At 36.7% G+C, this 16,880-nt stretch overlaps 1 protein-coding gene across 10 annotated transcripts in view; it reads right to left on the bottom strand.

Moving 5' to 3' along the window:
- Map2 (microtubule associated protein 2) overlaps positions 1-16,880 on the bottom strand; it is a 252,376-nt gene that overhangs the window by 36,087 nt on the left and 199,409 nt on the right. For all 10 annotated transcript variants that reach the window (XM_029538732.1, XM_029538734.1, XM_029538735.1 and 7 more), the window contains 2 exons: positions 6,769-6,882; positions 4,743-4,820 (listed from right to left, as the gene is read on the bottom strand). In XM_029538732.1, coding sequence (XP_029394592.1) covers positions 4,743-4,820; positions 6,769-6,882 — 192 coding nt within the window. The remainder of the gene's footprint in view (positions 1-4,742; positions 4,821-6,768; positions 6,883-16,880) is intronic.

The raw sequence follows: 16,880 nt of genomic DNA, 5'->3' as shown, positions 1-16,880 counted from the left end.
AAGTGACAGTTTTCTACTATGAATACTTATCCTAATCCCCAAAAGGGCAGAAACATCTGTGGGTTTGTATGGAGCTTTAATGGCTCCAGGGGAAAGACCATTTCTCCTTAGCCTCTATCTTTTCATTAAGGCAGTCTCTTAAGGGACACTTGGCCAAGTCCAGACCTCTCTCCTAGGACTGTGTGCTCTAAGAACTCCAAGTTTCTGCTCAGAACTTGTGAGTGGATAGCATCTATGATGGGAACTTCAGAGCTAAGCCAGGAAGTGGTGCGTGGAGTTGGAGTGGCAGGGGGGCCATTGGGGGTGGGGATGGCTAAGCATGAATAGTGCAAGAGTCCCATTTGTTAGAGCGATGAACTGTGCATGGCAAATGCTTTTTACCACCCATTAGGGATGGGTAAATAATTAAAAACAAACAAACAAATGAATGCATGAATATAGAATAGAGTATGTAGTTGAGAGAACTTTTATAAAAATTGACACAAGAGCAATAGCTTCCAACAGAACTATTTGAAGGCAAGGGACTTTCACAGTCTTCTATCAACAACCCTAAGGAGACAGCTTCAGGGAATTAGTTGGAGGATGCTGATTCGTAATTAGATATAAATTCTAGCCAAGTCATTTATCCAGATGTAAAAAATGATATCTCTGACAAAACACGTACATCTTTTTATCTCTAAGTTGCTGGGAGAAACAAATGAGAAGATATTTGTGAAACTGCCAAGCATGATGTACGATCATATAAAACATCCTATTAAATTTTTATTTATTTACATATCATGCATGCATGCGTGTATGTGCGCGCGCGCGCGCGTGTGTGTGTGTGTGTGTGTGTGCACGCACGCACGTTCGTGCATTTGCACAAGTTGGGTGCACACTGTGGTATGCACATGGAGGTCAGAGGACAACTTGGGTCTCTCCTTCTACAGTGTGGGTCCTCAGGGTTAGACTCAGGTTGCCGGGCTTCGGGGCAAGCGCTGTTTACTGACACTGCCTGTGACTATATACATGTCTTCCAGATACTCAGTTTCAAATTCTCTTCTTTACCTTAATTTAATATTTGAACTTGGAGTTGAGAAACTTAGGGAGAATTTGAACTCACTGTATGAGCAACTTTCATGGCTTAAGGTGCTAATCAAGTGCATTTTCTTTAATGCTAAGAAAACATGCTTTCAAAAACTGTTTTCATGATAAAAAAAAAAATCTACTTGTTAACCATGTGACATATAAAAGAACAGGATGACCTTGTGAGTCCTGGCCTTTTCCACAGAGCACTTTTACTTAACTACAAACTTCAGAACTGAAGTTTAGCTGGTTTTAACTCAGGAGTAATTTTCTTGTGGTTTGCTTTTATTTAAATGTATTATTAACACATTTAAAATTTTATATTGGGCAAAACTATGACTTGTTACTTCAAACTCAGCTGTGGTTTGTCAGACCATTTTGGCACAAATTTTTAGTCACATTTATGAGAAACTGGGTTTCATGGAGGATCAAGGACTAATGATTGCTGTGGCCCTAAGCAGTGGGCAGCTGACCCCCATGTACAATGTTCTTTACCATCTCCGAGTCTTTCTCTATTTTGCAAACTTTGACCAAAGATTCCTCAGTTTCCTGATGGTAACTCCCACCACTGAATGACATGGAGAGAAACTACTTTCAGCTAGGAATGATTAGATTGCTATATCCATGGGAAATAACTGGAAAATAACACCGAGAATTCTGGATCCAACCTGACAAGGCAGAAGGATCCCTGGTTCAGAGTATATTCTTGTATTTGTACAGGCTTCCATGTTCTAACGTTTCAGGCCAAAGGACAGATGTTAAGGCTTTATCAAGGAGGTAAGACAGTTAGTGAGAAGGCATTTTAACTAACAGAGTCCTGCATAGCATCACCGTGGTCTTCTTCCTAGGTGAGATACTTGTCAAATTCTTCTGTCAATAAAATCAATGTATCCCCCAATAGGCACATATTCTAGGAATACTGATATTACACTAATTACCATACAGGGATGTTTCTAAAGTGAACATCAAATTATTTTCAGTGTAAGCTTTCCCTTTGGTTAGGCAATTTTTTAAAAAATATTTCTGATATTTAAGAAGAAGGAAGTATGTTCTTAGAGCCACCCATTCACTCAACTTGAATATAAGCAAGCTCTTCCATTTCCATACAAGGTCAGACTGTGGCTGTCCTTATGCCCTCAAAGCTGCTGTGACAGTTTGTGTTTAGGAAATGAAAGAAAAAAAAATCTTGTAGACAAAGCAATGAAGTCCACCTGTTCCCTTACCCAGCAGATCTGTTGTGAGTAGTACACTAGGCTGAGACTTTAGAATCTCATTGAAAACTTGAGTAAGAAATCAAACAGTTCCTTCTTTTCCTGGGGCCTGTGACTAGCTTGTTTTTAAACTATTCTCTCTCTCTCTCTCTCTTTTTTTTTTTTTTAGAAATCTGTTACTTGTTGCATATTAATTTTTTTGTGGCTTGAGATAAAGGATCAATAGATCCTTTCACATATTAAAGATGAGATTATCATGTGCCTTTTAATTAATAGACATACATCTATATTTTTATATAACTCGAAATACGGTGACCTATCATTAGGTCTTTATGTACTTTAATGTCTCTTTTGAAAAAAAAAAAAACAAATGGAAAATACAAAAGGAGGTTGGAAAGCAACTCTGATTTGTTTGTGATGAGAAGGGAGCTAGTGTCTTCCCTGATTGCAGAGGCATGATTTGGGGAAGGCAAATTCTTTACACCCTGACATGCTGACAACTGAGTAACTGAGATGGAAATGAGCCCATGTCTTCTTTATTGTGTTTTCTGGAAGGAGGACATTAGGTGCATCCTGGATGGGTAGGAGGAATCATCGTCCTTTGTCTGCTACACCTCCCATTGAGTGAGAGGAGTCAATAACCATTCTACCTTCAGCAGACTTTTGGAGGGGGTCAGGCCTGTCAACATCATAGTTCTCTCTGGCTTAAGAGGATTCTCCAGCACTCTAATGGTTCTAAGTAGGAGCTCAGAAACATTGTCAATGACACGAGAGGTGTACAATTGTCACACATAGCTTCTTACTGCATCTAGAATGAAATCTAGGCCCTTGGCCCAAACTACCCTCTCTCCATTTTCTTAGTCCTTTCTCCTTTTCTCCCTACATATTAGCCATAGTCTTCTGCCCTAGAACATGGCCTCTTTTCATCTATCAGTATCCAACTGTGCATCTTGTCTCCTCTGCACTGCCTTTCTCATCTGTGATGTACCAACATTTTCTCTTATTTTGGAACTGGCCATACAGTAAAAGAAGGATTCCCTTGCTGTTCTTTCTGGAGTCTGCTGTCCTTATTGTTCATAGAGATAATCCAGTTGAAATATTTGTAAGCCAATTTACAGCATTCCTGTTCTCCATGCAGTTATCCCTTTTGAAGGCAGGGATTATGTAGGTTTTAGTCTCAAGTATTTGCTCAGAATTTGAAAAGCCCCTGGTACACTCACTGTAGGTGTTCAGTAAATATGGCCTAGATGACCAAACACAAGTTCAAATAAGTCTTTCAGATGTATGAATGATATTATAAATCACATTTAAGGAGACTAATAACTAATAGCTGTTACATACTAACTACATTTGCCAAATCTTTTTCCCCCTCATATAATGATTTTGCTTGTTTAATGTTATTTCAAGTATCAAGTCAAGAGAAGGGTAGTCTCAATTAAGAAAAGACTTGCTAAAAAAAGAAAAGGTAGTGTTTATAAATCTGTGACTAAAAATAATATATCTCAGAGTTAACAAAATATAGCTGAGAAATTCAGCTTCCTGTATTTAGGAAATATTGAAGTGAATCAGATTACAAATTATAAAATGATACTTAGTGATCAACATTATGCATCTTTTACATGATGATGATATGAAGTGACAAAAAGAACAAAAGAAGAGTAAATGAAGGAAGAAAAGAAATAAAAATTGTATTAGTGTATGAAACTGAGAGCAAGCCACTGGTGTTCCTCTTAGCTCAGCTAGCTTCCATGAGTCTTCCAAGGCTCAGCAAAAGGCCGCCGCTGTGTAATAGAGTGCCTCTCATCTCAAATTCTGAATGGATGTTCTTCAGAGCATCCCTGTGATTGTCAATGAGAGCTAAAATGCTGACATGGAGTAAGTGCATAAATGTATTCATGGAGAGTAGCAGGTCTCAGTGGGGAAGCAGCCACGTGCTCTCGGCTCCTGGTCCACTGCTCTCCGTATCTGTTCATTCATAAGCTTTGTGCTGTATTCATTAATATGTGTTGAGAGTTTGCTATGGGGCAGGGCCTGGGGACGTTCTCAGCAATGTAACAGTGAGTGGAATACAAAATTTATGACACTTCCATAAGAAAATACTGACTCCCACCGTCATGGGGGTTATATCTCTTATTTCTTTTCAGTCGTAAAAGGATTGTATCATGTCTGTCTAACATCTCCACATAAAGTTAACTGCTTATACTTATTCTAGCAACTTGGACACAAAGTTTTCTTCACACACTCAATGTTCCCATTTATTTATTTATTCACCATATTCCTAATTTTATTTTTTTACGTAGAAAAGTGATTCTGTTTTCGGTCACACGCCTATTTTCTTGATTACCTGAAGCAGTATCAGCTTTGGTCTGCATTATTACCTGTCACCAGCATCCCTGGCTGTGAACTAGAGTTGATTATTTGTGCTTTTTGAAAGACTCGACCCTGCAAGGCTAAAGAAGCCCTTACCTTCTCCCACTGCGGCTGTTTGTTCTGAGGCTGGCGATGGTGGTGGGGAAGGTGGCAGATTAGCTGTTTCTTCGGCTGCTACAGGTTAAAAATGAGGAAATGAGAGAGAATAATTAATTCTGTCAGTCCAGTGGTCTTCCAGTCTACAAACAGGCTCTCATGAAACTCTATCTCTTACATGATTTACATGTTAACATCTTAGAAGATAAACACTCTGTACTTTTAAAGCCATTTTCTCCATAAGAATGAATTAGATACACATGAAAACAAATTCAGTCACAAGTTGTAGTTATAAAATTAATAATGTGTTTCATTTAGCCCTGAGATACCACATTAAAATACATCCAGGTAAGCATTGTGGTTTGGATTAGAATTGTCTAATTAAAAACAACAATGTTTGAATGTTCTGCTAGGTCTAGATAGATGTTGTATTGATCATTCATAGAATATTATTTGATAAACATTTTCAGTAACACTTTACCCTCAGTTTAAGGTGAAATTTCCTTTCTCTTTAGTGTTCAGAAAGGAAAAGTGAAGTTGGTACAGACTTTGGTACTCATCGGACAAGCTCTACTCAATGAGTGGGAGCTGAGCCACCTTCGGCTTTGGTGTTCCAGTGAATTCGTGTGGTGGGAAAAGATCTGATATCCTCCTGAACACTTACCTTCCTATTCAAGGAAGGGACTTCAAGGGAAATAGTTCTCAATTAATGCCAGTAGCTGAATCTATTTTATAGACTATGTGAATTGAAGTTTCACAATACAGTGGATAACTTAGTAGCGGTGGCTTTGTGACAACAGTGTATAGTGCCTTGACTCTTTAAAATTTGTGCCACATATTATTAAGGTTTAACATTTTAAAACTTGAGTTTTATTGCAGCTAACCAAGAACAGGAGTGAGTGCTAGATTAAAGGTTAATGTTTTAAGTTAGTAACTTTACCCATTTCTACTCATGAGAAACCTAGTCCTTGATAATCAAGACACCCAGATTGACACACACTGAGTATAATCTAAGCTCTTAATCAAGGGAAGAAAGATATTCTTATGGTTTATTTTTAGTAGACATTTCAAGAACTCTTAATCAGGAAAACAAATATTAACGATACATTGAACTATATAAAATTGTAAAATTTTTTAGGATTTAGAAGCCATGCAATTTGGCATATTGGGCATTGTATCTATGAAACAGATACACTGAATCCTAAAAGTCTTCTTCCATTGTATATGATCTATCAATTCTCTATAATTTGTACATGCAGCTATGTATCTTCCATGTGTCTGTATCTATCAGACACATCGAAGATACATAGCTGCATATACAAATTATGTATGTATGTATGTATTATGTATGTTATGTATCAGTCAATCAATCAATCCATCAATCATTTATGAATTTGTAATTTATCATTGCATCTATGACCTATCATGTATGCATCTATGTATTTATATATCTACTTACATATCTATATTTAAATTCTGGATCAATCTATCTCTCTGTGCATGGCAGCAAACCTTGGCTGAGTGCCCTTCTCAGTGATTATGTGTTACATACCACCATGGCACTAAAGGGCATTTACGACCATGGGAAAGGGCAAGGCTATTGAAGTGCCCTTAGACAATTCTCAAATCACATGGTCTGTCTCTCCTATGTGATTCAAGTCACTGACGATTCTATCAGATCTTTAGCTACTGGATTTGTGTTGATGAATCCATGAGGAGAGACTGTCATTTGTAAGTGAAGTTTCAGTTCACTTTCTTTACGTGCATGGAGCCATAAAAATCCCTATTTAGTAAATAAAGGGAGGGTCATCACATCTAACACCAGGTTTTTCACCCTAAAACTGGCCAAAACATCCCAGTGAAGCCACCGAGGGCTCAACAAGTCCTTCTGCTTCTAGTAGAGGTGACAGGTGAATGACATATATACAAAGTATATACAAAGAAGAATATATCTCTTCAGCATGTATACTTTATACTGTGACAGGGGCAACAAATGCTTGCCCTGTGTTAGGCTCTTCTCATTTACCTAAAGGCAGAGCTGTAGGCTGGTCCTTTTGTTGGGCTTCCTTCTCTTGTTCACCTTTCAGGACTGCTACAGCTTCAGCTGTGACTACTTGGACTATCCTTGCAGACACCTCCTCTGCAAAGAAAAGCAGTGAAAGAACATATAATGACCAGGGGTCTAATAAGGTAGCTCCAAGAATTGCTCAATGGTATTAAAAAAAATAATTTTAGGATTAGAGAATTCACAGACACATTAATTGTTCAGAACAAGTTTAATATTTAAAACTAATCAATTGAGAAAGTTTCTTCTAGGGTCCCAATGTTTTATGGGAAATTGAGAGTAAACCAAGAGGTAGAATAAAGATAGTCGACATTGGGACAGCATGGGACCTTGTCTTCTAGACCCTTCGTGGGTCTTCCTATTGGCATTAATGTACAATTTAATGTCCTCCTGAGGCACCTAGCAGAGCTCACAGGAAACTGTGCTAACACATGTCACTTACTACTGGGAAAACACCCACAGTCCCAGATGATTTCTTTTGCTAGGCACACAAGCCTTTGTCACTGAGTTATTTGCTAGACTGGAAGGATACTTAACACAATTTATTTATTTAGTGAAAGGGGGGAAAATGAACATAAAAGTTTTTGTTCATATTATTTACATAAACTAGAAGCAATCCATACTGGACACTATAGTTGCCAACTTCACAAATGCATAATTACTTCATATACTTTGGAAGAATTTGACATATTTCACAACAGTATCTTTTAAATTAGAACCCCAAGTGCTTGAGTGTTAATTAATTTTCCTAGTCTAAAAATTTTAAAATACTAATTAAAGCTTTCTTTATTTGGGAAAATAAAAAAAAAGCACAAGTATCATTAGCTTGTGTGATAAAATTATAACTGAGAAATGTATCAGCATTTCAGGCTTTTATGTAGGACTGCATGTTGGTATCAATTGAGAATTACTTTAATTGTTTATAACATAATGGAACTTGATACATAAAGAATGTATCCATACAAAATAGCCAAAAATAATACTGTGGCCATTTTATTATGAAGGGGTTTTAAAACAGTGTGAGAAGAGACAGTAAGGAGAGAACCTGAGGCCTCTGGCCAAGGCAGTCACATTCCTCCTACACCAAACGTACCGTATCCTCAATATCGTGTTTCATTGGTCAGCAGTAATTTAGTTTCAGTTTATTTTGGAAAAAGAATCACCGGAAATTTTAATTTCATTATTTTTTGGTTGAGAGAAAACTAATTTGCAAACATATTTCTGGTTCACAACTGGGCATAACTTAAGAATGACGTGATTTGATTTTTCTATATGTTTAATTCTAATTGTCAGAAAATAATTTGAATGTGATCTGAGAAAGCTTGACAAACTTTTACTTTTAAAGGAATTTACCAGGATGAAGCCTCACAGGAGACAGTTATGCTAGGTTCTTGTCTGCAAGCATAGCAGAGTATTATGTATAGTGTCTGGGGTTGGCTCTCATGTGGCACCCCTTGGTCTCTGTTCCCTGTCATTGGATACCCTTCCCCTAATGGCACTACCTGGTTGGGTTTCAGTGGGAGAGGGTGTTCCTAGTTTTGTTGGGACCAGGGTGGGGTGATACCCAAGGGAGGCTCCCCCTTATCTGACCAGAAGGGAAGAGAACAATGAGGGAGGGATTTGTAAGGTTGGGACTGAAAGGGGGGGGGCTGTGATTGGGATGTAAAGGAAATTAAAAAAAAAATTATTGGGGGAAAAATTCAGAAAGAGTACAAATGACTTAAAAATAAAAAAAAAAAAAAAGAATTTGCCAGGAGCTAAAGATATAGTGATACAGCATTTGTTTCACTTAATTAAGATCTTGGGTTCAATTCTCAACACCTATTTTTGATAAAAAAAAAAAATACATGCTTTTAAAAGAATAAGTTGATAATATAGGAGGAAGTCAATTTTATACTGGTTTAACTGAACAACCAAACTAGTTGTTTGTAATATTAATAAATAATAATAGTTTTCAAATGGAATATAATATACCTTCTATTTAAATTTTCATAGTGTATTTGGAAATATATGACCATGAACAGGAACTCTAAGAGTTTCATTTGGTCTAGCAAATTTACAACCATCCTTCAACAAAGCAAAGAAATTTATCAACAGGACAGCAATTGTAGTTTTCCCTACGGAGTAAGAGATGGCTTTATCCCAGAAGAAATGCAATCAGAGCTCCCCTGGGTAGACTCTACCTCTCTGCTCCTGCCTGGCTCCTGGGATAAAAACAAATTCACTTAGGGTTTGGGTAAATTAGGGGAGTTTAAGAATAAATGTACCGGAGAAGCACAAAACATGAAGCATGACAATCATAAAATCAGAATAATAGCAATAAATTATGAAAACTATGATTTTTATCTTAGGTATATGCATATGATTTTCCTACATTGAATCATGTATGATATTTTTCCTTCATCCTACATATATATCTAATGCTTCTACACATTTATCTATCTGCCCACCAATCCACTCACTCAACAACCCATCTATCTTTTTTTTTTTTAATCTATTTATGGGATAACTGTCCTTTAATGTAAGTTATTAAGAAGTTACTAGTATTTGACTAGTATTTGAATGTTAACCTTATGATAATCTTTATTTTATCATTAATGTCAACATGACAATGAGAGAATTTCCATGCATAATGAAAATAGCTTGGCTGTACCGTCAGGACATAGCTAAGAAAAGTTTGTAAGAAAAATTTGTGACAAAGAAAGGAAGGAAGGAAGGAAAGAAGGAAGGAAGGACAGACAGTCAAATGAGCAAACAAATGAACCCAATGAGTAGATCTGATTACACACTTTCTGGAAGGAAAACATTAAGCATAACTTCCCTGAATCTAATTTATCTTATATCTTTTTACAAAGTAAAGTCGTTGATTGTTGGGTAGCCCAATAAATTCATCCAATGAAGATATAGTCCAAGGAACATAGAAGTAAGTAGTATACTACCATGGAGGAAAACATTTGAAATACCTCCTTGTTTCAATGCCTGGTTCTGGGTACCAGACAATATATCAGACTTATGCCAGTTATAAAATATATGTAAATTAACCCTGAACCAGTGTTCCACTGCACAGCCCAGCATTTTCAGCTGTTCCAGCCCTTTGTTTCCCTCCAGGAGGTAATTCACACTACACCACTGCTAGGGCCTTTTTGTTCCCAGTCTTAATCATGGCAAAATTTTAAAGGCAGGCCCAGGATCTGTGCTTAGCACGTCTTTACACATTGGTTGCTGTGATATTGATATATTAAAACCCAGTTAATTAGTGAAATTGGTAGAGTTGACAATCTCTCAGTAGCTCTGAAAATTCTAAGCTGTTTCTTAAGTAACCTTGTTGGTTGACCCAATAATTGTTGAATAAGCAGCCTGTGGATTTGAATCAGGAGCAGCTGGGCCTTCTTGTACAAGCAATGGTTCACCAGTTAGACGGTGAATGCAAAATGCAAGCAATTTGGCATATGCTTGGACACATATTCTTGTTGATTTCTTGCAGCTTGTTAAAAGTGAACCAAGATGCATCGACAGTAAATTCAACCATATGGAAAGAGAAACCACTAAGTGCTTCTGCTTTGGAGCATCGTGGGTATGATAATGGCGTGTTAAAAGAAATGACATATAAGTCTACCATACACTTGGTGAAAAAGGAAAACAAAACAATTTAAGACAGAATGCTCCTGTCAAAAAGGTTTTTCTCAGTTGGGTACGAGATGGTTGCCTAGGAAACCAATGTTAATTGCTGCTGCTGTTGCTGCTGCTGCTGCTGGTGGTGGAATCTAGTCAACAAGGAAAGCACTGTGTAGTTCGATGTGCTCTGCTAAACACACAGCCTCCATAAATTCATCAAGAGGAAAGAAAAAAGGGAAAATTCCTTGCTTTTTCTTGCTTAATTTGGAGAGTAAATGGCTCTTCTGAAAGTATTTCCTTGAATTAGCTGGTGAGGAAAGCATTTAAAGAGCAGATGGTTGGAGGATTTTGTTTGTTTGTTTCCCTGGAATCTTTGCATTAATTAAGGAGGCTGGCAGAACAGTATTGAGACTTCTACCTATGCACAGCATCACAACAGCTACACATCTTTGATCTGCAGCCTTTTCCCTTCACCTTTTCTCCTAAAGATATGCTGATAGAAACAAAGTTCCCACCTTATTTAAAGCGCCAAATGCATTGTGAGGAAAGTCAACTTATAAAGACAGAAACATTTTAGAAAAGAAATCACATCGAAGTTCAGGGATTTTTATTTTTGTTTGTTTGTTTTTTAAGGGAGTTTACTTTGCATCTGCTGTAGATGCTGTAAGGATGCTGAGCCATTCCTGGGAGATATAAAGATAAGACATGGCACCCCTGAACACAACTGTCTTTGAACTGTTTACACATAGGGTAATCTTACTGAAGGTCACGTTTTGTTTTTCTTTTTTCTTTTTTTTAATTTGCATCAATCAATACAGCCCTTTATATTTTAACTTATTTTATTAGATATTTTCTTTATTTACATTTCAAATGCTATCCCAAATGTCCCCTATACCCTGCTCCCCTGCCCACCCACTCCCACTTCTTGGCCCTGGAGTTCCCCTGTATGGGGCATATAAAGTTTGCAAGACCAAGGGGCATCTCTTCCCAACGATGGCTGACTAGGCCATCTTCTGCTACATATGCAGCTAGAGACACGAGCTCACGGGGTACTGGTTAGTTCATATCGTTGTTTCACCTATAGGGTTGCAGACCCCTTCAGTTCCTTGGGTAAACATTTTGGTTTTCTACTTTCTAAGTTTCCCTCAGTGGCCACAGATTTTTGATTGGTTCTTCTGTGGACACTCCTGTTTGATATTCATGGCTAAACAAGACGAGATTATGATTAGAGGGAGAGTTCCCCTTCTCTTTAAAAAAATAAAATAAAATTATGTTTATGAAAAAATTACATGTACGTGTGTATTTCTGTGCAAATCATAGCAGGGTCCACTGGGGCCAGAGACACTGGATCCCCTGTAACAGGAATTGGCGTCGGTTGTGAGTCATCTGATTGGGTGCTGGGAGCTGAATTCAGGTCCTCTGTAAGAACAATACACATCCCGCTCTTAATTGCTGAACCATTGCTCCATCCCCCAGAATCTCTCTACCTCAACCTATGTGTTCAATGTCATAATCTTTCCTAGATTACTCCTTCACATACTCAAGCAAAGTCCCCACAGATTTGACTGCCCTGGCCTTCAAAATTGGTGAAGGAGAAAGGTGTAGCAAACTAAGATAAATACCAGTGACAGGACACTACAACCAAAGGATGCTAAGGTATTGAGTCAAAAGGAACTACACAAGCATAGATAGAAACAGCACATATACTGGGATGGTTTCTTTCTAAATGTAGTGGCCCAGAAGGAAATAGAAGGAATAGTATTTGAGCAAAAGACTCATAATTAAGTGACTATGATCCCAATCTAGTTTTATACTTATATGTTCTAGCTTAAAGTTTGGTGGGCTGACTACCATACTTATATATACTTATGTTGCTACTTACAGCAAATCTATGAGAAATTTGATAATTAAGTCAAGTATATTTCACAGATCTAAATTAACTGATGAACATAAATTTAATAAAGAACTTACTTCCTAAAAATTTCAAACAGCTTTAATTCCAACAAATTAAATATGAGCATTTTGTCACCGAGGGATTGATAATGCCAAATAATGGATTTAAATGTTCTATGTGAAATCATATTAAAACTTGTACTACTCTTTGCAGACTTTTGAAAACTTGTAGTGTCTTTTCTACTAAGGCTTAACATTCTACACCGTAAAGCATCATTAGAAACATTACTGTGAAGATAAATTATCAGTAAAATGGTGAGACCTTGAATAAATCTATCCTTTAGAAGAATAACTGTGGAATAAACAAAGCATACATGTGTGCACACATGCATTCCCATCTGCATGTGTTAACATTGATTTATACAAGCTTTGTTTCTGTTTGGATGACACAGGAGCTGGGGTACCAGGAGTGAAGGTAAGTATTGTATGCTAAGAGTAATGTCATCCTAAGGGAGGTGCTATGATAATAAATGGAAAATAATCTAGATTTTTTTTTTTTTAAAAAAGAGTCATTGGGATGAGATTTTGAAATATAAATTCCCTTCATGTCAGAAACAGTCTTTACCAGTTATCTAAACACAGCTGTCTTCTATTCTATTCTATATCCTATGCTATAATAATATGGTTGAAACCATTAAGTTAGTGAACACTTGCTTCCTCTCCCTTGCTTCATAACTTGACTAAGTTTTGGGAGATCTTATATAATTTAAGAATTCCTTTATAGGAAAATTACTTTGATCACATATATCATAGAGTACACTCAAACTGTGTGGGGGAAGGCAACATGACTTCTGTATAAGTGTAGTTTGATGGACTGTTCAGTCCTAACCTATTTCTGAGACTGAAGGTGCCATTCTCACCAGAGACATCAGCTTTCCTTCATAAGCTACAGTCTTACATCAGTGATTGTCCATATTCTAACCACAGGTTTTATTTAGACATAGTCACTGTGTAAAATACTGTTCACTCATATTTTCTTTCTAGCAGCACTTGAGGGACTTGATTATAAGTTACTTATAGTAGTTCTTTATATTTTTTCAAATTATAGTTATACACACACATATATATATATACATACACACACACACACACACACACACACACACACATATATATATATATATATATATATATATATATATATATATATANATATATATATATATATATATATATATATATATATATATATAAAAAACCATGGTTCAAAATCTTTAAAAGTACAATGAAATCAATGACATTATGAGAATTGAAATACCTATGGTAAAAAATGTTGAAATATGAGAGGAGAGGTATATATGCAAGCAACCCTTCTATTATTAATAATATAGTTAAAAGTTCAGCCACAGTACAATGTAAAGTGGATCTCTCTACTGGAAACTTCCAAACAAGCATGAGTTAAGATTGTTAAATGCATTCTGCTATGGCCAATTGTTAGCAAACTGGAATGATTTTCCAAGAGCACAGTTTTAAGTAGGAAAAAAACCCCATAAAGTCTAATATTGCTACTGGAGCTTAATATAATTATGAAAATAAAACATTTGATAGATTTCTAAAATTTTCTACATGTCAAAATATTCTAAAGTAATGACTAATCTTTCTTCTGGACTGATGAAAGTATCCCTTTAACCGTTCTTACGGTTATAAATGGTTCATTATGCAAGATATGTTAGAAATAAACAGTAGTAATCAAAAATATTTGTATAAACTTAAAAATGACACTCAAAATATATCCAGGAGAGCTAAAAAATAAAATTTTACAGTGATGACGTTGCTTCAATTTTGCTTACTTTTTTCAATCTCTATTACCATACTTATCCCTTGAGATAAGAAAAAAGATAAGAAAGATACCAGTACCTGCACTTTGATGGACTAGTAGGGTGAAATGAGAGAGAGGATGTCATCAAGGTAGGCATGCTTAGTAGGTTGGTGAATGGGCTTGGCACGGGCAAAGAGGGTGAAGAGCATATTATATACAAGTCTGTGCCCATGGACATGACGAAGAAACTAAGGAGACAGAGGTGAGAAAGTTGACAGAAGGCTTATGTATTTACTTCTAAACTTTTTTCAGGGTAGTTGGGTAGGAAGATGATACTGTAACTCATGCTATACTCTATAATCACAGACAGACCCTGATTTAGTATGGGGATCAGAATCCTATGGTAGAGATTTATGGTGCGACCTGAGGCTATGGAAACTCAGATCTCCTAGAAAACCCTGTGACTTTCATAGGAAACCATGTCCATGATAATTAACTGGTTTCTGTTTTTAAGAGGTTATCTGAGATTGCCTGGTTTCTCTGACTTGTTTCAATTCCATTCACACGGATGAACTACTGATGCCCAACATCTATGGGGACCTCCCATCCCCTTCCATCCCCTCCCATCCCTCAAGAGTGTTTAAGGAGTATGGAAGAAAAGGTAAAGGGAAAAAAAGTCCAAAGAAGCTAAAGAACCCATCTCTGCTTCTCCTCCACTTCTGTTTTGTTATATAATTGGTAAATGTAACATGAAGCAAAGGGGTAAAGTTACTTATCTCAACAAAGCTCATAGAAAGAGAAGTTTTTAATACTGAACTACACTAATTAGTGTCTTATCTGAAAATCTGCAGGCCATAATGGAAGGGATATCTCAATATTGTAATTAAGACCACCTCAATGTTATAATAAAATACTGCTTATAAAATACTTTGACATAACTGGTTACCTTATTTTCCCTCAGATCTGGTAACTAGTGTGGTCTTGTGCTTGTCTAGAGCTTCTGCCTTCTCTTTGCCACACAGGAGAGCTGAAGGCATTGTTACTGAAGGCCCAGAAGGCTCAGAGCTTGTTATTTCAGTTAAGAAATGCTCAGTATTTTCTCAACGTAATATACAATGGAAGATATATTTTCTCACTAAAATATACTAAATTCAAATTTGTGAACTGATACTGGTTATAGAATGCTAATTTATAAGTAACAAAGAGAAAGGAGACATCTGACACCAACCACATCCAAGTACTTGGATCAGATGTACAAGTTAAATGCAGTCCATGGATAATATTAAGCAGGGAATATTTTCTTACAACAGGCTGGCTGTTGATTGCATGGAGGCAGAGGATGATTGATATCTCAACTAAGTGAACTTTTCCACCTAAAATATAATTCACATAGTGGCTACATTTTGGGTAGCAAATTTAACCATTTGTTTCTTAATGAAATAAGGACATCTAACACGATTTGTGATCCTGTGTTAACATAGTGCTTTATTTTTTTGTGGAAAAGGTCAATTTTTACAGCTCATTTGGTGTGTATCTATAAACCCCATATTAGGCAAAAGAGGAGTTGGAGAGAAAAGAAAGGATAAACCAGTTTTCATATATCGACATGTGTGCTGCACTTCATAAAAGCACCATGAACAGCGCCTGCAGTCCAGGGGTTTGATATTTCACTACTGAGCATTAAACCCAAGGTCTTACACATCCAGGCAGTGAGACTACACTGAGCTACATTCCAACCTCCATTCCAGTCTTTTCAAGATTGTAGTTTCAAATCTTTGCTTTTTGAGCTGAAAATAGTCAATAGCCATTTTTTAAAGGAAGGTGACAAGTTTGGGCACTTAAACGAGACATGTTCCAAGGGAAAAACATAGTCTATCAACTATTTGACCTATGGTATTTATAAAGGAAATAGTATATATAGCTTACCTTATTATCTAAAAAGAAAATGATGTATCTCAGGGTGCCCCTTTCCCCTTAAACATCGAGGCCAAATAAGAACATCTAATTGAAAAAAAAATTCATAGGCCAGGTACATGTCTCACAGTAGAGTGCTTGTTTAGCATGAACAAGGTCCTGGGCTCATTGCTCAGCTCGGCCTACAAGCAAAAATTATATTCCCTACACTCAATGTCCAGTTTTTCTATTTTAATATAGAAATACTGCTTACTATGTTTATCATTTGGAAGTCATTTCATAGACTCAGCGATGAAACATGGAAAATGGTTTATTTGCTCAATCATAGTTTGCTCAGGTGACTTTCAAAATCAGGGTAATATCTTTTCAAGTCAGCATTGCTACACTCCTTACTCCTTTAACAGTACAATTAAACCCATGACAGAGAACATGCGGTATGCTTCAAAGCCCTGGTTGTCCATTTATCAGGATTGAGATTTGCTGTGTTTCTGACCATGAACAGCAAATCAATCCTTACCTTACAACCAGAGAATTGGAACAAACCAAACCAAACAAAGCCAAAAACCAAAACCAAAACCAAACCCCTAAACTGAACCAAACCAAACCAAACCAAACCCAAAAACCAAACCCAAACCCCAAACCAAACCAAACCAAACCAAACCAAACCAAACCAAACCCGAAAACCAAAACCAAGAAACAAACCAAACCAAACCACACCAAATAAAAAAACCAAAAAAACTAGCCCCCAATCAAAACAAAAAAACCAAACCAAACCAAATCAAACCAACAGACACACACACACACACACACACACACACACACACACACACAC

The sequence above is a fragment of the Mus pahari genome, chromosome 5 (assembly GCF_900095145.1).
Source record: "Mus pahari chromosome 5, PAHARI_EIJ_v1.1, whole genome shotgun sequence".
Classification (NCBI taxonomy): Eukaryota; Metazoa; Chordata; class Mammalia; order Rodentia; family Muridae; genus Mus; species Mus pahari.
The sequence above is the reverse complement of the archived record's forward strand: the minus strand, read 5'-3'. Positions and strand labels throughout refer to the sequence as shown.